The sequence below is a fragment of the Clytia hemisphaerica genome, unplaced genomic scaffold (genome assembly GCF_902728285.1).
Source record: "Clytia hemisphaerica strain Z4C2 unplaced genomic scaffold, Clytia hemisphaerica genome assembly, whole genome shotgun sequence".
Taxonomy (NCBI): Eukaryota; Metazoa; Cnidaria; class Hydrozoa; order Leptothecata; family Clytiidae; genus Clytia; species Clytia hemisphaerica.
The window spans coordinates 327136-349635 of NW_027103281.1; the positions used below are offsets into that span (position 1 = coordinate 327136).

At 34.8% G+C, this 22500-nt stretch overlaps 2 protein-coding genes across 2 annotated transcripts; one reads left to right on the forward strand and one right to left on the reverse strand.

Moving 5' to 3' along the window:
- Positions 1-7104: 7104 nt before the first annotated feature.
- LOC136802837 (uncharacterized) lies at positions 7105-12544 on the forward strand. The gene is made up of 2 exons (XM_067059600.1): positions 7105-7411; positions 10398-12544. Exons 1-2 carry the CDS (start codon positions 7253-7255, stop codon positions 10890-10892), a joined length of 654 nt encoding a protein of 217 aa, XP_066915701.1. The 5' UTR covers positions 7105-7252; the 3' UTR covers positions 10893-12544.
- Positions 12545-20967: 8423 nt separating this feature from the next.
- On the reverse strand, positions 20968-22377 carry LOC136802588 (uncharacterized). The gene is made up of 2 exons (XM_067059345.1): positions 22083-22377; positions 20968-21638 (listed from the first exon to the last, which is right to left on the reverse strand). Exons 1-2 carry the CDS (start codon positions 22375-22377, stop codon positions 20968-20970), a joined length of 966 nt encoding a protein of 321 aa, XP_066915446.1.
- Between the last annotated feature and the right edge of the window lie 123 nt (positions 22378-22500).

Consider the following 22500-nt stretch of genomic DNA (forward strand, 5'->3'; position numbering starts at 1 on the left):
TCTGTTTGCAAAACGTGCACACTGTTCTTTTTTCACGCCAATGCAATTAGACTAATTTCCGTGAATTTGCTTTCCACAAACATTTTTCTTGTGCGGCCTATGGAGCCCAATGGACCAAGCTAATAATTTATACTGTTGTCACAATCTGTCTGAAATAGACATCGGGTTTCAAAGTTTAAAGTTTAAGATATTTTGCGTTGCATGACAGTGAAACATAACGAGGGAATGCAGTTTTTTGTATCACATCCACCAGTAAAATAAAAGAGCCCCCTGGGTCACCCGGGTAAAAGAGCGGTGTAAGAGGCTCTGGGTGTACGAGATTGGATAAGAATATCTTGTGTCCATGCCTCTTTTACCCTGCAAAAAATTGGGTGTTATTTGCACCAGTAGAAATTAATGGTTTAGCAAATGATGTCAATAAAATTGAAATTTATGCAACATAAAAAGAAAGGATAAGTCATAGTGGAAAAAACGCAGAGCTAATCATTTTTAATCAGAGAAATTTGATTGGATAATGAACTGAGAGAGAGAGGGAATGCTTAGTTCTATTTTTAGACAGACAGCGGCAATAACTAATTTTGAGTAATTATGAATTCACGTATACAATTTGACAAATCTCGACAATTACTTCCCAGTGATTTCATATTTTAGCTTCTAACGTGGCATATTGAGATTTTCATATCTTTATAATCTAGATCTCAAAAACTTTGGCGAAATTCAGGCTAAATGATGTGTCAATTTTGACTCCAGGGGGGGGGGCATTTGATTTCTAATCGAAATATGACCCTTACAGTGCAGCTCTTGAGCAGTGAAAAGGTACCCCTTACAGTGCATTTTACCGAACTTTTCGGACCCTTACAGTGTATTTTGATTACATGTCTTTTTTTCCTGAAGCCACCCAAAAATGATTCGAGATGTCGACACAATGTGGAAAAACAAATCGAAATCGGTGCGAGTCAAAACTTTGAAGATACATCAAACTTTTACTGTCAAACTTGCGATTCAGTAGTCCCAAACATACCCTTACAGTGTATCTAGCTGGAAGAAAACCCTTGTAGTGCACTTTATCAAAAGTACATCCTCCCAGTACATTTCGACATCGATGATTTCGAGGTTCATGAAAACCATATCCTTTAGGGTGGCACGTGCCGTGGGTCGGAACAAAAGAGTGCCCCCGAGTTGACTCTCTATTCTAATGTTAAGAAAATCCATAAAGAATCCATGGAAGTAAAAATACCTAGTAATCTAGACAGAAAAATGAAATTCAAGCTTCTTTATCCAGGTCAGGGCTGTGGATGGAGTAATTTGTTGTTCTTTTTTTTCTTTTTTTGATTTTGATAAATGAAGGATTCTAGATTCTTTTTTTTCTTTTTTTGATTTTGATAAATGAAGGATTCTAGATTAACTCCCTCATAGTGTTAAAAAGCTGTTATTTATCGTGCTATGACTACGGCGAACAATACTTGGTCAGAGAATATAGGTAATAAAAGTTAAGTGAACGTAAAAGTCAATGTATATTTGTCTCAAAAATTATAGGTGAACATAAAAAACACAGTTACGTTTCGACGGTTGTCTTTATCAAGTTAAATGTAAGCGTAGAAAAAAGGATGTTATATACAATAATTTGGCTGAAAGTATGTCTATCTAGGGAATAAAAAACTATGCATATGGGATTAATGAAAATGTTAAAAAGATTAATTATGTACACGTTTAAAAATGTTGTAAAATGTGAAAATAAATTATTTAGATAAATAAAGACAATGTCGTAAAGGGAGTAAATGTAGTACATAGCTAAACTATACACAATGACCTAATTGCTCATAACATTTAAAAATTAACAAACCTATTTTCTCCAACTAAAACAAAGACCAATAGGAAAAATAAAACACGTAAAATAAGATACTATAACAATTACACGAATCCTAAGGGTATTACACTAGCATAAAAAATGTCTAGTTAATAATGGGCCCTTACTCACCAGGCTTTCATGACCCATCAAACATAAGTTAAATATTTGCAAGAAGGACTCAAGTATAATGTCCAAAAAAAGGAAAATAGCAACTTATGCAAAATAAAAACAAACGAAATATATAAATTAAGAAAAGAAAAAGAGAGCGAATGGTCAAATATCCTAACCGAAGTCTTCTAACGGCACATCTCGATCATTAACACCATCGGGAGAAAAAGATTTAAGTTTATATTGCCAAAAAGACTCCCTGCGGCGGACTGATGGAAGATCTGGGGCTTGGTCGATTAATGTAACTTCCCAGTCTTCCATGCCGTGATGATCCTCTTGTTCGAAATGTGCATGAAAGGAGGCTTGCGTAACGATAGAACCCGATTTGTGTTTCCTATGGCAGCACTTGTAGTTATTAAACCTAGCTCGAAAAGGAGTGGTAGCACTGCCAACGTATTGCATACGGCACGTTTTACAGGTGAAAAGGTACACAACACACTTGGAATTACAATAATAAATAAAATAATAAAAGTTAGATGGAGTAACAACTTTTCTGTAATAGCCAGAGAAGTCATAAAACTCTTTAGAAATTTCTTTCAAATCGGCCTCCTTTGCTATCAACGATACAATACAATAGAATAGTAGGAGTGGTATCTCCATCTACATTTTTATTACCTCCATGGTCAGAGTAACAACTACCTTAAAATGATTTGCTTTCAAGGGTTAAAGGTATATTGCTCCCGTCTCCAAAATTTTAATTAGCCATTCAATAATTGATTGCAATGGTTAATTTAAGACGTACAAAAAGTTTTGACTCTGTTTTCTAATGTTGAGAAAATCCATTAAAAATCTAGGAAAGTCCTTTTAAAATAGGCAAAAATACAGTAGAGGCCCCTATTAATCTAGACAGAAAAATGAAGTTCAAGCTTCTTTATCCAGGTCGGGGCTGTGGATGGAGTAATTTGTTGTTAAAGGTATATTGCTCCCGTCTCCAAAACTTTAATTAGTCATTCAATAATTGATTGCAATGGTTAAGCACTGGTAATTTAAAACGTACAAAAAGTAGAAAGAATGAAATAATTTATATTGCAAACTTTATGAAATGGATATTTCGATTGACGTCAATAAGTGATTAGAGGCGGGAAAAGTTTTCACCACAGACAGGTTATCAAGAAGAAAATTTAGGCCTTTCTTTCACAATAATAATTGAGAGCACCTGAAGGACAAAAATTATCCTGAATTTTTAGTTGTTGATCCTGAGGACCTTATTGCAAAATCTGTAAATTCTTAAATTTAAAACTAGGATATCTCGGTACTGCGTCCTATGAACATTTACGGTAGTTCTTGATCTTTCCGTTACAGATACAGATTAAGCGATGCATTTGCTCAACTTCTAATGTATATTCACCATTTCAATCGTTCTCCAAAAGTTAGTTTTCGGAGGTCACGGTTAAGTTCGCTGTGAAGTTGGGAATTCGAGAATGCTCAGAGAAAAAGTACTGTTTTAAATTTAAGGTATGCTTAAAGATTTGTACCGCCTGTTGATCCTCATACCAAATAGCAACAAAATTATTACAAAATATTAACGTTTTGCTGAGAGTCATACCATGCTTGAAAGAAAACAACCAAGCCAACACGTGCATATTTTTCCACCATTTTCAACTAAGATTCACAGGGAGAATTTCCGAAGTCCATTTTAGCAGTGTAGCAATTTATGAACGTTGAAATAAAGTTGTCTTGGAATAGAGAGGATACTACCAGACAAGGCCAGTAGGTAGGACAAGGACCAGATAAGGCAATACGGCACCTTAGAGGAGCATGTGATAGCAATGACATAATCAAGTGATTACAGGTAATTAGTCAGGTATTTTCTTAACTTCTTGGATAGCTTACTTCCTGATTGCGTTTCAGGCATTTTTAAATTGCATCTTCAAATGTTTTATAACGTATTTTAACGAGGCTTTGATTATTCTATACATTACCTCTTAATACCTCAAAGAGATAAGAAGCTTAGTGGTTTGTCACGTGTGTTGGTCTAAAAATGACAAAAAGGAAGGAAGAGAAGGCTGGGTAAGACTATTTTGGGTGCTTCAAAGAAATCTGAAGAACATCATTCAGAAAGCTACGCTCTTTTTCTTTAATAAGAACAATCTAATTAGAACAACGTAACGAAGCTCAAAATCGCCAAAAATCAAAAACGCTTTAAGAACAATGCTCAGCCTGGAATTACTCATTTTCAAGCAATTTAAAGGTCAAAGTAGTAAAGATTGGGTATAAATCCTAAAACACTTTAATTTACCCTATAAATAAGAACCGAGCCTCATCAAAAATTTACTGGTTTTAATAAAAAAAGAGTGTATACTTGGAAGAATAAAATCGCTAGCTAGGATCAAAGTCAAACTCTCTGCAGAAAGAATGATGCGTTATTAAATAGGGATATTGAAGGAAACTAGGCCGTTGGAGTTTATCTGTAGTTTTAGTATTTTCCGAGCTCGGTTCCTTCGAGCCTAGATCGAAGGATGATAATGATGAAAGTTTTAGCGGAAGAATCTAGTGCGCAGGTAGTTTTAAATTGGTGGCTCTGTTTAAATAAAACACATTCTCAAAAAGGGCGCGTGGTTGGAAAAACGCATTTTTGCAGACATTTTTTACTAATACGTCGGTAATCAGAGAGGAAGTTATTAGGTACTGGCACGCGAGCGAGTTGTTTATTTAAGGATTATCAAAACCTCTCATCCATTTTCTGTACAGGGAAAGTCTTTTACCCATTGCCAAGAGAAATTCATAAAGCTTTTTCGCCTTTTTTTATTAATCCCTTTACAATTTTTCATCGTGGTCCCGATAAAAAAGATTGTATAGTTGTTGATTACGCTGCATATATCAGATAAGCTTTTTGAACTACTTATAAGCGTGGGTTAGACTATTGATTACAATTTGGTATACACTGATGATATAAATCCCTTTATTGGGTGCATTACTAAACGAACACGTAAAGATGGTTCTTTATTGCAATGTTATGGTACTATTTCTTTGTAATATTTGTGGCCAATATTTAAAAACTTTTTAAACATCTAATTTAAGGATTTTTGCCAAATTTTCTGTTCGAGTGTCGACAAAATTATTTTAGTCAGATTCTGCTCTAAAATCGTTTTTTTCCTATAAATACATATGTTTTTGAACAGGTAAATAGTGGTTCTGGGATATTTAAACAACAATGCATTTTATATCGCTTTCGTTTTCTTCTGGTTAATGCCAGTATGAAAATTTTGATTCTCGACGTGACGATGCAAATAATGTAAAAGTCTTTTTGACCAAAAAGCGTGGGCCAGCTCATTTATTTGACTTTAGCAAACCCAGCTGGCAGACAACGTTGTTTCAACGTTTGTCTAACGTTCACAACGCCCATATAACGTTAGATAAACGTTAAAACAACGTTGTGTGCCAGCTGGGAACATTTAGTCAAGCAATTACTTCATTTCTTATATTATGGATAACATTTTCCAATATATAAAATATTTTCAACGTGAATGCGAAACTTTGGCTCTAAGTCCAAAGGCTCTATAGCAATATCTTAAATGTTTTTGAATACCCCGCGAAAGAAAAATATCTGAATACAGTGAGTCTCGATAACTCAAACCTCGATATCTCCTTAGGTCGAACATATTTTTTGGTCCTTTTGGTAAACAGAAATAGCCTCGTCAGCTATCCTCCATGAAATGAAAAATTATATTTTCGAATCTGGGGAAAGGGTTCTTTTTAATTGAATATGGAACCCACTCTACCTGAGAAGAGGGCAAGTTCCACAATCTTATTCATACCGCTAAGCTGTCTTAGAATATTTGTTATCGCTGTCAGTCAACATGCAAAAGTTTATATGCTTTTACGCGATCACAAGTTTTTTTCGAAGATATTTTTAATGCCTAAAATAAAGTTGAGATTTTTTCAAAGTTATTGAGAAGTGGCTCAAAGATAGGGCTTATGGCTCCTCAAAAAATCAACACGCACCATAATCCATGTCGCTCCACCTGGGGGGAGGGCAAGTTCAACAATCTTATTCATACCACTAAGCTGTCTTAGAATACACTTATGTCGCTTGTTTATAGTAGTCAGACAATTTACCTCAATGATGAGGATTAAATCTATTTTTGTATGTTGTTTATCAGCTTGAGTTCGTAGACAGTGGCAGTGGGGACAGTGAAAAAGGGTCACGATATTTTTATCTATCTAAAAATAGAACGTTTCCCATGCTTTTTAATAGGCTGATATTACCATAAATGGGAATCAAACCTGAATGAAAATAATACCAAATCATAGTCTATCAATCATTGAATTCGATAGCTTTAATGCCCTGATTGATGTAACTGTTCCACTGAAATAATTCTTGTTAAAATCCCACATAAAGTACTTGGAAGCAACAATTTTTTAATGTAAAGATCGACTTATATTGGTAGCCTGTTTTGATTATTTAAAGAAGCAATGCATACATTGATTTTAACAGCTCATCGTGTCACAGATCTGGTAGGATCCCAATATCATACCCAATTGGGAAGAAATCATCACAATCTGGCCATATTTAGTTTACATTTTTGACCATCTAAATCTAAATCACACCCTTTGAAAATTTATATTACAAGTACCGCTTGGGTACTGAGGCAGGGGTGTAGACTGCACTTCAACATCTGGTTTAGGTAGCCTCTAGCTAGGCTACAAAATGCACAGAATGCTTTGACTGATATTTTCATATTAGATTCAGACATATTTAATTGGTGAATGCTTGAGGACTATCAAAGATCAGATAATCATATTGGCTTTCAAAAAATAATTCCTCATTCAAAAAAGAAATATTAGATAACAAATCATTTTAATTGACAATTCATGCATTGGCAAATGATATTAAGATAGTCGTCGACATAATTAATGATAATGGCAATCTAGTTCCCAGTTTTTGAATGTTTTGCATAGGATCTTTATTATTAGGTTTGAACACTAGTCTGTCACTTCTGTGATGAATTAATAGCTATTGATGATATTATCTTTTCTATTCTTATATTTTTCAGCGCTTTCAACCAATTAAAAAAGGACAATAAAAAGCATTTGAAATAGCTGTACATTTACTTATAAAGAAAATCGACAGCTAGTTCAAAATCACATTAACTAAAGAAAGCAAAACGATTGAAGCTTTGATTTGAATTGACCGTGTGTACGTTGATCGTACACTGATTCAAAGTTTCAAGAATTTTTAAAGACGAAAACCTGTTTGATACCGGTTATACATCATACTCAAATTTAATAAATATGGCTGCAACTGCTACTGTTAATCCTTTCCGTATTATGGACAACTCTGTTTTGGACTCTTCCATGGATTCAACTCAAGGCTTACTTGGCTTCATGGCAAGTGCTAGCCGGCAAATCAAAACTTATCTTGGACCTGAACAGCAACAAAAATCAAATCAGGTAAGTGTTTCAGTTAACTTATTTTCTACCACCCATCAAGTTTTAAACATCTACAACTTCTTTTATACGAATAACTATTTATGAGCAATTTGGCTTAGAAGTGCTAAAAAATAGGAACAATTTAGGACATAATACTGAGGGTTGCATTGTTGAATTCAAGCATTTTAAGGCTCAAAATAGTATAACATTTTGTATATTGCCCTAAGACAAAAGAATAACATAAGAACAATTTAAGGCTTAAACCAAAATTTAAATGGCTCTATTAGAAAACACAGAAAAAAACCAGAACTTCTGCTAATTTTATCGTTTCTAAATTTTTTACAACAAATTAAAAGTTAATCAGTGTGATCTTTAAGAATTTCCTTTCCGAATCTTCACGAAAAATGATGACAAATACACGCTAGACAGTGTCAGACACAAAGCGATTATGAAAGAAACACGTTTTTTAATAAGAACATCCGTTTTTTAAGCCTTTGCATGTTCTTAACTTTTTGAGTTTTGAGCCGAAAAAAATTTTGCACCATTTATGAGTATTTTTGTCTTTTTCCTAAGAAATTTGGTTTTATTGCCCACAAAGCCTCAAAATCTTCATAACTTGTTCTTAATATTTGGGCCATCGAAGCCTTATGTTCTTATATATATTGTTCTTATAAAAAATTGTGTATATAACAGGAATGTTTTACAAAAATAGTAAGCAGGCAAGCTATAATCTCCATTTAATGTGCCGCGTGAGGGAATACCTGTTACAGGATGTATTATATTGTAAAAACAAATACTTTTAGCTTAGACCAGAAAATGCTACATGTTTTTTTATAACAACATCTGAAAAGTTTTTCCATGTTCTTAACTTTTTGAGTTCTAAGCCTAAAAATGTTCTAAAAACATTCTTAAATTTGTGAGATCATTTCTGTTCGATATGTTAAGTACTTGGGTGTTTTCTGAAAAGCCTTGGGAATGCTCTTATCTTAAGTATTTTGGTCATTGAATCCTTGTGTTCATATATATTTTATTCTTATAAAAAACAAGTATGAGCAAAAGACAGAAGAATATTGTGTGTTTTTATAATGTGTATGCACTAATCTCTATTTTTCTTTTTGTATTCTTCCTTTTGCGCATCCGTCCTTTATTAAGAATATTGAAAATTAGATGCCGCCATTTTGATGGAATCCATAATTTATTTGAAAGAGTGAGGATGTCGTTTGTTGATAGGAGACCACACCTGTTTACATGGGAGACGATAATTACAAGGTCTCAAAAGAAGGTTGTCTATTGCTCATTCCGACATCGACTTTAAACCTGACTGAAATTCGAGCCGTTACTAGCAACCCTGCGGGGCCCAAGGCGCCGAGTATGCACCCGGCACAGTGACAAGCCGTTACTAGCAACCCTGACCCTACCTAACTGTTAGTTAATCAATTCCAAACAACAAAACCCCCGGAAAATTTAAAATGTCGGAATGAGCAGTAGACAACCTTCTTTTGAGACCTTGTAATTATCCTTTTCCTGTTTACATCGGTTTATTAAAAAGTGGCGATGATGCGACGTGTGCATGTCTGAAAAAGAAAATCTAACAATGTTGCACTTTTTTGCAATCGTTTGTCATTAGCGAGTTTATGTATTTGCACTTTTGAGGACGGCGGAGGATAACCCGTAGTTTTGACCCACTTAATGCTCTCAGTTGATCAGGGTCTAGACAAATCAAGAAGCTTACCGTCTCCTTCGCAGGAAAACACATATAAATAAACTCACTATTAAAGGTGCCATCACAGTTGAATAGTTAGATCATGCCGAGAACGTTATCATCCTCATTGGTAGGATAAAGAAAATATTGTCTTTGATTCAGAATCAAAGACGATATTGAGACAGGGCTGTCTAGCTGTATATTTACTTTCATGAAAATTAGCAGTTTTATTGGAATCAAGGGTCAAATAAGTTCTTTGTAGAATAGATGTTTTGAGGATTTTTTAAATTCAATTTTCATATTTATTTTACTGCAACATTACTCATATTGTTGTTCACCGAAAAGCCTTGAAAATAAGTAAGCTTGAAATATATAAACAACTTTTTGTTCAACCACGTCAAGGGCGGGGACCTATTTCTACACATTATAGAAATCTTTATTGCTTTAACATGGATTTTCTATTTGATAACTGCTTAACGAAAAACTGTAAAATATTATCATGACGTCAATAAGCAATTAAAATTTGCAGTCAAAAAGACATGAGATAATTAGAATTGCATCGTAATGAGTCAATTAGGATCGAGAAGAGATTTATCTTCCGGCGGTATTCTTACTTTAGCCCTCTATTTTGTCAATTTTTAATTGAGTTTGTTTTGATTTACTATGCGATAAGCCTATAGGTGGTCTCAATTTGTTTTCAATATAATTTGTCTTCAATACGTTTTATACATGTTAAATAGTGACTAGATATAGAACAGTTCATCTCTTGATCGGATCAAATTTAGTTTAATGAAAAACAAATAGAATTTGCCAGTACTATTTTGAACTTAAAAAAAGGACTCATCAATGTCAATGTCATGTTAGACTCTCAGACTATTTTTTTCCGCAGTGTGCAAAACCTCCTCTTTTTTAAAACATCCAAACACGAGTGACTCGGCGAAAATCTATCCTTAACGAATTTCAGGAAGATTTTCTCCTATAAAGGGAGGATGTTAAATCTTAGAGTTTTATTATTACATAAGTGTTTCTGTTTCATATCAGACACATGTTTCATACCAGGACGGTGTCCCTTTATTGTTATATTGTGCTGAATGAACAAAAAACTGTTTTTCTTTTCCTCTTTATGACCGATTTTGCTCCTCATCCGTGTTAATTCAATGTGAAAATACGTGTAAATTGAAATTGACGAGTAAGCAAACGATATCACTCTTATTAAAAAAAAAAGTGAACTGTAAAATACACTGTCAAAGAAAAACTTTCATTGTACATATAATGTTGAACTAATTATTGTCAATTCTTTTTCAGAATAAGCGACGACACCAACAACTCTTATTCCAACTGTCACAACTCAAAACACAAAACTACAGCTTCATTCCTGACATCTTAGCTCCATCCAACACTAAAACATTTAATTCTTCACCATGCATCAATAACACTTTCTGTGGAGTTGAATCTTCACCAGCCAGTCCAACACCAAGCTTAGATAGCGTTGGATCAGTTGAAGATATTGATGCTCCTACCTACAGATCATCATGTCTGATCAAATCTCGACGACAGAAGAGGACAAGGCCTTCAATTCAATGTTCCATGGAAGACAACATCACCAGTAAACGTACAAAGTACATTAACAACTGTTCAATCTCACCATCAACTTGTGCATTATCTGAAATCCCAAATGTTTCGCTGACAAGTATGGATCCACCATGTCCTTCTCCTGATTTTGACGATTTGGTTGATTGTATGTTGACTGAAGATGCTCTTGCCATGATTGACGTAAACAACTACTTACCTCAACTGTGATAATCTGAATGAATCTACGCTTCAAAAACAATGTAGATTATTTCTCCCAGTTGAAATACAAATCATCTTCTATACATTAGAATGCTAGGGAAGTTTTAGCCACTGTTGACCAGTGCATTAAGATCTTTTCTTTGATCTCATCGCTTGAAATAAAAATTAGAAGTTTTGTTATGAAAGCATTTGCCCTGGCTTAATTTTCTAAATGAAGACCCACTAGCTACTTCGAAAAGTTGGGTTTACATTTCTTCAATTATTCCGCTGATTTTTATCACGCTGTCAAAATGAAAGCCAAAACTTTCCTCAGAATTTTCGGAAGCTTTGACAATTTGGTGCCGTTTCCGAAATATTAACCATTTTTCTCCTTGAACAAAAAAGCCCTGTTCTCCATCCCCGGCAGTGCATCCAAATTCAACAAATTCGTCCGCAAATATTTGTCGAATGCTGCCAAGAAAATTGGTTAGATTTTGCATTTCCTCTAAAAGTGAAACCCCTCCTTGACCTTACTTTATTGCATAATTTATTGAAACTTTCTGTACATGGTTGAACATATGAATTAAAAAGAGTTGTTTTTAAGAATTGTTTATTATAATGAGACAAATATTATAACACGGTAATATTATAAAACGAGATACATTATTATATATCATATAAAATTTATGACATTTACGTTATTTTGTAAACGAAAAAGTTGCTGGCAATTTTGGTTTTTAAAATTTTAGAAATCCTGTCAATGACTTTTTTTAATTATTCACCTATTTAGTATTATATATATTGACAATAAGTAGACTGACTACTAGTACTTTTTCAAAAAGTGTGAGAAGATAATAAGTTTCTTCGATGACGAGGTTTATTCAAAACATTACTGGCTATTTTTTTTCGAAGATTTAAAATTTAGAAGCTCACACTTCTTGAAGCCCTGCAGTAAAGGAATCTTATTTTATATTCCATTATGCAGTAATTGACTTTGATCATTATTTGATGGTTATTTACATTGTTTTTCATTTATATATCCTGAAGTTAAAATACCTAACAAGTTTAGGCATTCAGCTTTGGTCAGTTTTACGAGTATCAGAAGGATCGTTTATGCAATTAAAATATCTATTTTTGTCTTAGCTTCTTCTAACCCAATGCCCCTTGAATGCCTAATTTTGTTATGTGTTTTTATGATAACGACGGCCTCTTGGCCTAATATTTTATGACAATCCTTTCAACAACAACTTTGTTTCTCAAGACATTGGACAAATGTGAATTTTGTTGCAGTTCCAAACATTTGGATTAAATTAATCTGTTTACAATTTTTTTAAGTTGCGGATCTAAGGAGGGCTCAATATTCAAGCCGGAGAGTTTTTCCTTTAACCATATTGCTAAATCATAAAGCTTGAGCCCCTCTCAGATCCCACACTATTATTTGCTTGTTTGTTTATCTCTTCTTTTTGTTTTTCTTCTGAGTCTTCTAATTCTTTTTGTTTTCCTTGATAAAAATAAAATCCTAAATTTTTTTCTTTTCAAAATCCTTTCAGATATTTAGTACATTTGTTTTTCGTAGTTTTCATTTATCATAGTACCCTACGTGTTTATTTTCTACGGTGAATTTCATTTTAGTTTGACGATAAATTTGATTAGTTTAACTAAAATAAATATACTCGTTATCGTAATTGTTGTGACTTTCAATGTCTTAAAAAAGGTCAATAAAAATATGCAGCAAACAGCCAAAGAATTAAAGTGCACGATCCAGTTGTAGTGCTTCACTTATATATATTTTCCGAAAATGTTTTGCAATCCTTGTTTATAGATAGGGGAGCGAAATATTTTTAGTCATTGCGGGACTTTGAAGTCTTTTTGAAAAATTCCTGCTCAAGGGAAATTTTTCTTAAAACGATACGCTCTCTCCTCCTCTTTTTCCAGTGCGCGGTCGAGGTCTGTCCTGTTTAAAAGCAGGACTGCGGATTAAATATCCGCAAAACTAAGTGCACGAAGTGTAATCCGTGTCTCTATATCTTGCACGAAGTGTAATCCGTGTTTATACAAATTGAAAAGTGATTGCTATTGCTATATCTTTGAAGTGTAATCCGTGCTTTATCTTGCATGAAGTGTTTAGTGTTTATACAAATTGAAACTGATTGCGTTAACCCTTAAAATTAAATATCCTTGCGCAAAGTGTAATCTGTTGTCTGTGTGTTTTGAAACAGAAAGTTAAAAGCAAGTTAAATCTTTCATACATTTACATTTTTGTGTAATAATACAATAATCATAGCATTTACCAAAGCAGCATTAATTGCTGCAAATATGATATCTATTGAGGTATATCGCGTGTGTATAGGAAGTTTTGCTTTTACCGCTCAGAGAAATGTGAAAGGCATTTCTAAATCTCTTAAAATTGGTTCTGAACTGTCAAATAATGCTTTTACTAAACTATTGAAACCAATTAGATTTGTAGCCCTTTTTGCGCTTCTTTTCTTTGCAATTCCAAAGTCGTACGAGATAACCTTTTTTCAGATACCCCTACGTTTCATCCACCTTGCGAAAAATGGTATTTTTCTTCCATATCCGTATGCGGTGTTAAATTCAGGTGACCCAAACCTCATTTTCCTCAAAGTTAATTACACCCTTCTATTGTCAGGTTATATCTTAACTTAACCCTGGTCCAAGAACTGAAGAAAGCAAAAATTATGAGAAAAATGTGGAAAAATTTAACAAAATTGTTCTAGGTAATTTTTAATCTAATTTCCCTGTATGCTTATAAAAAAAGAGAGTACGCACCACCGTCTCTTCTCTGTGACCCACTGGTCACCCCAGTGAAAAAATCGCTTAAAAAAGCTCCAGTGAAAATAATGCTCATCCTAGTGAAAAGTAGGATACTTTCTCTCACTCTAGGCGTATAACAAAGTAATATAAAGATTTTCATGACCCCACTGAAAAAAACAATACCATTTTACCCAACCCAGTGGGTTTGAAGTTTGACTTTTGCACATATAGCTCTAGTGCTTTAACATGATGAAAAGCCACTAATGGTTTTAATTTAGGTCTCTTTGCAAAAAGTCTAATTTTTACATTTTTTTTATTGACACTGTCGGTATGTATATTATATAGATGTTATGGAGGAATTTTTTAACCGCATATTTTGCGGCTCTTGTTAGCTATTTATAAGAGCCTTTTTTGAAAATCTTTTGGCCTAAAGGTGGAGGGGAATTAACCTTAAATTTTTACCAATGATAACCTATAATTTGTCATCAAAATAAAATGCAGCAAATTCTAAATAGTGGTCCTTATTTCAAGAATTTCACGGGGTTCGTACGAACGAAGAGAAGCCCGGGGGAGGGTTCTTGGGAACGGGGATGTGCCACTGGTCAGGGTAAATCTTTTCACCTCTGTGAATGCCAGGTAGGGTCGCAAAAACACCAAAATAGAAAAATCAGTCCCTTTAAGGGTACCTTTTTGGGAGAATTTGGAAAAGATATGGGAAAAATATGGAAAATTTTGAAATTTCAGTTCCATTTAGGGTCACTTTTTCAAGAAAACAAATCCCACGTAGGATCCATTTTTCGAACTCTTGCGGCACCCACCCGTCGGTCGGCAAGGGTAGTACCCCTCCCCTCCCCCTGGGACAGGAAGGAACGACGAGGGCGTTGTCTTTCCCCATTTTTCAATTTTTCAGACAACTGTTTTCAACAAGTTAACATTGCATTTGAAATAAAGTTAATTTTAAAGCAAGACAGATATCAATCACAAAGAAGCACGGAAAATTGATCAAAATTTCTAGGAATATCACTTTTGAAACTTTTGGTCAACAGATCGAATTTTCCAGGAAGCCTATATCTAGGAAACAGAAGTTTATAAAAAGGTCCTCTCTGAATGCTTTTGAGACTTAATCTTTTCGCTACATTTCGTTAAATTTTTCCGTCGGATTTTTCGAGTTAGCCTAACAGATAATGTATAACATGAGGCCCCCCAGTCACCTTTCAAATCACGCAATCACACAAGAAAAATTTCCAAAATCATGTTATCACTCGTGAAATCACTTTAGAAAATCTTAGATAAAAAAATCATGAACTTGAAAATTACAATAACGCCATCACGAAAACCACTGGGGGCCTCGGCTATATCAGAAACAATCTACATTTTATACATAAGAATTGCTAGAAATTTGCTATGGAAGATTTCAAACTAACTGATTCATGATCTGAATGAAAAAATAAAGAAATCTGGAAAGATCATATTGAGTAAGACATCCTACAAACTCTCCAGGGAGAGGGCCCGGGGCGTACTTAGGCAAATGGAGGGTACGGTATGTACTGCCACCCTTAAGAGTACCTTTTTTGGATTTCCAAAGTCCTGCTAAGAGTCGGATAATCAGAAAATCAAATTTTAGTCCCAATAAGGGTCGGGGAAATAGGAAAATTTCAACTATTTGGGGGTAAATCGAAATTTAGTCACATTTTTCTTTCTTTTCTCCTTTTCAGTCACGGTAAGGGTCCAAGGGTCAAAAGTCGGGCAGCACCCTCTGTCAGCTCGCAACCCTAGTACCTCCTAGGGGAGAGGGCACTCATATGGTCAAACCCAAGGTATGTGCCGCCCTTAAGGTAGGTTTTTCGAGACCTTCGAAATGCACTGTAAGAGTGTATTTTTGATGTAGTGTACTACAAGGGTCTTTTTTTTGCTGGATACAGTGTAAAGGAGTGTTTCGAGTCTACTGAATTGCAAGTCTGACAGTAAAAATCTGATGTATCTTTACAGCTTTAACTCGCACCCATTTTGATTTGTTTTGACATCTCAGGCTCATTTTTGGGTGACTTCAACAAAATAAGATATGAAATGAAACTACCCAGTAAGGGTCAGAAACGTTCGGTAAAATGTACTGTAAGAGTACACTCTCACTACTCAGGGGCTGCACTGTAAGGGCGCGATTTTGAAAGCCATCTTTTTGGTGCCACATGCCGTCGTTTAAAAATCAAGTGCCCCTTTCAAAAAAATGAATTTGCCGTTTTTGCTGATTCAGCAAAATACATATAATGTTTAATATTAACTCAATGTGATAGGAATGGAATTGCAAGATTTTTTGCTGTTTCTCATATTTAGAATTTTCGGTTTTATCAATGATTCTAGGGCTCAACAATACTTGTTGACCTTCAAGATGCTACATGTTTTTTTTATAAGCATAATGCTTACAAGCATATGAAGGCTCAGATTTGCAGAATTGCTAAGCATTACATGAGCATATATGTCAGCCTAAAATATTTTTCGAGTTTAAATCTGTTTAAAAAGATTTGGTAGAGGTCAAGTAAAAAAAAAGACATTCAACGGCTAGCTACATTCATCCACTGCTCCCAAAATCTGAACAAATCTTTACAAAATTTCTGATATTTCACTAAAAACTTAGCATGATTCATAAGCATATAATAAGCATAAGCTATGTCTGGATGCTTTGAGAACTTAAGCATACACGAGCCTGACCAAGGGGCATAAACTTGATCGTTTAATAAAAATCGTTTAATTTTGATAAATTTACAAGTCAGAATTCTCATTTTAATAACGACCTCCGTTTTGGGAGCCGTCCCCGTTTTGGGTGCCATATACTGTAGCATGTTTTCGTATCTTTCTTGAAACTTGAAATGTCATAACGACACGTAATTAGCAATTGTTTTGATGCGTTCGCCTCTCTAAGGAAAAATTTTCATTTGGTAATTGAAATGACTGTGTTAAGATGAAAAAAATGATTAAAATGTTACAAAAATTCGTTTAATGAAGGAAGGAGAGTGAACAATGATATCATTACTGAGAACAAGGCTAGAACATGAGAAATCAATGAAAATATGGCTCGTTGGTTATCCAACGTCTATAATAAATTTTTGATTAATTAGTAACCAGGCAAATAGAATTAGTAAAAGTTAAGAAACTGGTACAACTGGTGGGGGGAACCACTTTTGAAAAGTGGGGGGCGCCATTTAAAAAAAATTGACTTTGGCTGCTCCAGAATTTTTTTCCACAATGCCACTACCTGTGACCTGTCGGTCTGTGACCTAAATTGTTTTGACATTTCTATAAAATAAATTCAAAATAATTTTAACTTTTCACATTCATTTTTGCAATAGCTTTTAATTTAAATTTTGAACTAAATTTTAATTTCAAAATGGATTTACTTTCTATTTTTGTTTCAAATTTATTGTTTTCAAAAACGAGGGCATGTCATTTTAAAATAAATTTCAAGTTTTTTAAAATGAATTGATCTGACAGCCCATCGAGGCCATTCAAATAAATGAGTAAATTTCAACAGATAAAGTTTCTTTTGATAATAGAACGAACCAGTTGTTTGTTTTAGGGGGGGGGATTCGGTAGATTCGCTGGAGTTAGGTATTCGGTATTCGGGATTCGCATTCGGGATTCGAAAAAGCTCAATAAAAGCTTAACGAAAAAAGATATTAACTTGAAATAAAATACGGATGCAAGCACACATACTAAGAAATAAATCCCAATAAAAAAAATTCAGAATATGAGCTCAGTTGTCACATGACTATGGGAAATTCCCCTATTCGGGATTCAAATCATGTCAGGGACCTTTCTTCAAAAGCTCGCCAGTCGTCAGTAAATGGTTGAATTGACTTCAAATAAAAAAAGGATGCAAGTTCACATGACTAGTAAGATATTCCAAAAAAGAAATTCAGAATATGAGCTTAGTTGTCACGTGACTACGGGAAATTCCCCTATTCGGGATTCAAATTATTTCAGGGACCTTTTTCAAAAGCTTACCAGTCATCAGGAAATGGTTGGATTGACTGCAAATAAAAAACGAATGCAAGTTCACATGTCAAAAAAAATATTCCAAAAATAAAAAATTCAGAATATGAGCTTAGTTGTTACGTGACTATGGGAAATTCCCCTATTTGGGAGTTATTTCAATTTAGAGACCATTTTTAAAAAGTTTACCAGTCATCAGGAAATGGTTGGATTGACTTCAAATAACAAACAGATGCAAGTTCACATATCTGGAAAAATATTCCAAAAATAATTATTCAGAATATGAGCTTAGTTGTCACGTGACTATGGGAAATTCCCCTTTTCAAGATTTCAATTATTTTAGGGATCTTTCTTAAAAATGATTTAATTGACTTCAAATAACAAACGGATGCAAGTTCACATGCTAAGGAACAAATTCCAAAAAAAATAATTCAGAATATGAGCTTAGTTGTTACGTGACTATGGGAAATTCCCCTTTTTGGGAGCTATTTCAGTTTAGGGACCTTTTTGAAAAGCTCGTAAAAACTCAAGGAAGAACGGTATTGACTTCAAATAACAAACGGATGCAAGTTCACTATCTGGGAAAATATTCCAAAAAAGAAAATTCAGAATGTGAGTTTAGTTGTCACGTGACTAGGGGAAATTCCCCTTTTTGGGAGTTATTTCAGTTCAGGGACCTTTTTTGAAAAGCTCATAAAAACTCAAGGAAGAACGGTATTGACTTCAAATAACAAACGGATGCAAGTTCACATATCTGAGAAAATATTCCAAAAAAATCATTCAGAATATGAGCTTAGTTGTCACGTGACTATGGGAAATTCCCCTTTTCAAGAGTTCAATTATTTTAGGGACCTTTCTTAAAAATAATTTGATTGACTTCAAATAACAAACGGATGCAAGTTCACATGCTAAGGAACAAATTCCAAAAAAAATAATTCAGAATATGAGCTCAGTTGTCACGATACTATGGGAAATTCCCCTATTCGGGATTCAAATCATGTCAGGGACCTTTCTTCAAAAGCTTGCCAGTCGTCAGTAAATGGTTGACTTGACTTCAAATAAAAAACAGATGCAAGTTCACATGTTAAGGAAAATATTCCAAAAAAAAAAATCAGAGTATGAGCTTAGTTGTCACGTAACTTTGGGAAATTCCCCTATTCGGGATTCAAATTATTTCAGGGACCTTTTTCAAAAGCTTACCAGTCATCAGGAAATGGGGTTGGATTGACTTCAAATAAAAAACGGATGCAAGTTCACATGTCAAGGAAAATATTCCAAAAAAGAAAATTCAAATTATGAGCTTAGTTGTCACGTGACTATGTGAAATTCCCCTTTTTGGGAGTTATCTCATTTTAGGGACCTTTTTTGAAAAGCTCATAAAAACTCAAGGAAGAAATGTATTACTTCAAATAACAAACTGATGCAATTTCACATATCTCGGAAAAGATTCCAAAAATAATATTCAGCTCTATCTATTACTAGAAATAACTGACGCTTAAAAGTGCCCCTTGCATTCTTTTAGATTAATACTTATCAGATTTGTGAAACGAGAAATAACTTTATAGAAACATTAATGATTTTTCAAGGTAAAAAAAAGCAATCCATAGCATAAAACTACTGTATATGTTTTATTTTTGTTTTTATTTTCCATTTGTTTACTAAATATTTCCTATCTATATAGGAAATATTTGTTAAAACGGTAATTTTTCTTCTTCTCCTTCTTCTTCTCCAAGTCTAACGCTCGGTTTTGGTCAATTTAGTGAGTTTGTACATGAGTCTCTTTTTAAATCAAGCTCCGGCGGTAAAAACAGTAGGATGTTCTTTTTTCGAGGCGGAAGACGTCATATCTTCGAGAAACGTCTGAGGTAAATATCCGTACGGCGCTCTATTCTCCTTGTCGATCGGGCAACGTCGGCCGTTTCAGAAGCGTATTGTTGATCGGACCATACCTACTGCTTTGTTTCTAACTGTCAAAACAAAGATTGCAGAAAATAGAAAACAACTTTTGCTCTTTCGCTATTTTTCTTTGCTTTGGTTTATATGCTTTGATGAGTTGAATTGGATCATGTTTTTAGTACGATTGGCACAAGGAATGGTCCATAGTGAACTTTTCTTAATATTCCTTTCTGGATTTGATGTTTCGCTTACATTTTGTTGGTTTGGCTGGAATGAGCTGGAATGAGAGATGATACAATCTCTTGGTCTTGGAAAAACAGGACATTTTATCAACTTTCACAACAAACTAACTTCAATTTTGTTTGTATATTTACATAAATCGTACGAAGGCAAGTGACTGTGAATAAATCTGACCATGTTATACCTGAAAAATTACATACTTGCAATCAATATGAAGAAAGTTTGCACACAACGAATGCAATGCCGACAATGCAACAATGGGAACGGTTGATGAACTGATTTTAGGGTATCCAGACAATTCCCCGACGGATCATTCCCCGACCGGAAAATTCCCCGACAGACAACTCCCCGACCGGACAATTCCCCGAACGGACAACTACCCGAACGGACAATTCCCCGACTGGACATTTCCCCGACCGCACATTTCCCCGACCGGACAATTCCCCGACCGGAAAATTTCCCGACAGACTATTCCCCGAACGAACGATTCCCCGAACAGACAATTCCCCGATTAATGAAGAACTGACAGGAGAAATCTCATATTTTTTCAAAATGTAATTAGTTTTTTGTGTAAATTGCCACCTTAACGAACTTGCGAGCGTCACTTCACGAATATACTGGAAAGAGAATTTTAATTCAAAAACGGCAGGGAAATATTTATTTGATTAAATTTAGCCGGAAGTATGTAATTTGAAATGAATGAAAAAAAAACATGTTTACGTGTTTCTTTTTTGTTTAGTTTACGTTAATTTTTTCCTTTTCTTTTTTAATAATACGCAGATGAATAATTAACAAACTTTTTGTTTCTCGTAAAATATGTAACAAAAGATGATTTACATTTGTGTGAAAGTTATCGGTTATCACTAAAAAACAAAAGAATAAAACAAACATACACGTCTTTAAAAAGCAAGGTTATAAGCAATACCACGGAGAAAGTTCAACTTATCGTTGTTGTTGTAATTCTCAACAAGAGTTTGTAACCGTTCATTTATAAGTCTGTATGCCAAGCGTTGGTTATTGGTCGATTTGTGCCAATCAACACTTGGGCTTGTGTGTTGTCGTGAAGAGCTGAATCTTGCTTGAGTGCTTGAATAAATTTCCAAATATCAGCATGATGTATTGAAAGAAATGCGTTGAATCGATTATGCCAACCCTCCAGATGGTTATTCGTTCGCGGAAGGTTGTTTTCCACACGGCCATGAACGTTTCACATAGCATGGGCGAACCTAGGTCGAAGTCGTCTCCCACGGCGTTGTTCTCCTATATAATTCATTTCAAAGTAATCCAGGATAACCTGCTCATCGTTTCCACAATGGTTGGAAAGCTCAGTGAAGGCAGCAATGACGTCGTTGGTTGGCACAAATGCAAGAGCAGAAATCATTTTAATGTTCATCCGAAAGTTACTGTCGTCGGTATATCTCCCCAGTAGACCCTCAGTTGAAACATGTTTAAAAATATTCTGACAAAGATGGAAAAAACAACCTTTTCTTGGGACGTTCGGGTAGACTCTTTGTAGTGCATTCGACAAACCGGTCTCGAAATCGGTCATGAAACTTTCTGGTTCCACGTTGTTTGTCAGAGCGTGAATTTGGTTCAGCATCTCCGTATACGTGTTTGCCTCCTTATTTCTCAACAGCGCAAATGCACCCAAAACATTGTGTCCTCTTTGCAGTCCGTGAACAGTGTAAAGCTGCATAAATTGACCGGGAACCGGTCTGAATTTCCCGTCCATAAACCAGTGAGCAGAATTCTGTAAAAAATCCAGGCTTGAAGCAGTTCCGAAAATCAAAATTCTGTTATCGTTATCATTGTCGTACTGCAACAATAATTCACAATTCACCGCGGTCGGTTTGGTCAAACGGCCTTGGGATTGCAAACCTGAAAGAAAAGAAATAAAAAGAAAAGTTCAAAGATTTTACACGCTTTTATGTAAGAATAACGTCTATAAGAATATCAGGATGAAAATTTCCCCCCACAAATTTGGCTAATTCCTAAGAATACTTGACCCTCAACCAAAGAACACTATTCTTATAAAAAATGCAGGAAAAAGTACCATGTCGCCGTAATGGATTTTAGGGTGTTCAAATCTTCCTTCAGATGAGGCTTTTTTGGTGATTCCTGACATGTTCCTGGACAAGTTTCGAAGCCTTTGAACATCAGTATAAGATAATCACCCAAGAATAACTATTTACCTATAATTATGCCGATCAGGTATTGGTGGTGCATCACGAACGTGTTGTCGGTTTCTTCTGACATCCCGTCTCACAGTCTCGAACTCTGGTAGGTTAGCCATGACTGCTTCTTCTGTAATCACTATGTTACCCGCAACAATGTTGTTTGTTCTTCGGTCTGGTAGAAGACGGGCTTCCCTTCGAATTTGTGCTCTTATGTTGAGATCTTGAGCGCGCTCAGAATTAGGTGCATGGGTATGGTCTCCACTGATACGAATAAAATTATCCCCAGGATCAAACAGAACTTTGACATTAGAGCCGTTCCCCGATCTTCTTTGCTCACATTCCCAGAATGTGTTTCCGTTGTTCATTGTCTTGTTCTTCACATAAAGATGTCCATGGTACAGAAGCTTTCGGCTGTTTTGTTCTGTCTGTATGAATTCCATTTTGTTGACTGCAAACAAAACTTTCTAATCGAAATATTTATACTCGATGGAAAACAACTGCAATGGTTATTAAAACAATCACGAATGAATGAAACTATTTATTATTTGGTCTTTGTCGCACTT

What these genes read in the sequence shown, in the direction of transcription:
- LOC136802837 (XM_067059600.1), top strand. Translation starts at nt 7,253, where the DNA reads ATGGCTGCAACTGCTACTGTTAATCCTTTCCGTATTATGGACAACTCT. An exon ending in AGCAACAAAAATCAAATCAG is followed by an intron (nt 7,412 to 10,397) that starts GTAAGTGTTTCA and finishes ATTCTTTTTCAG; the next exon opens with AATAAGCGACGACACCAACA.
- LOC136802588 (XM_067059345.1), bottom strand. Translation starts at nt 22,377, where the DNA reads ATGGAATTCATACAGACAGAACAAAACAGCCGAAAGCTTCTGTACCAT. An exon ending in AACAAACAACATTGTTGCGG is followed by an intron (nt 21,639 to 22,082) that starts GTAACATAGTGA and finishes CTTTTCTTTCAG; the next exon opens with GTTTGCAATCCCAAGGCCGT.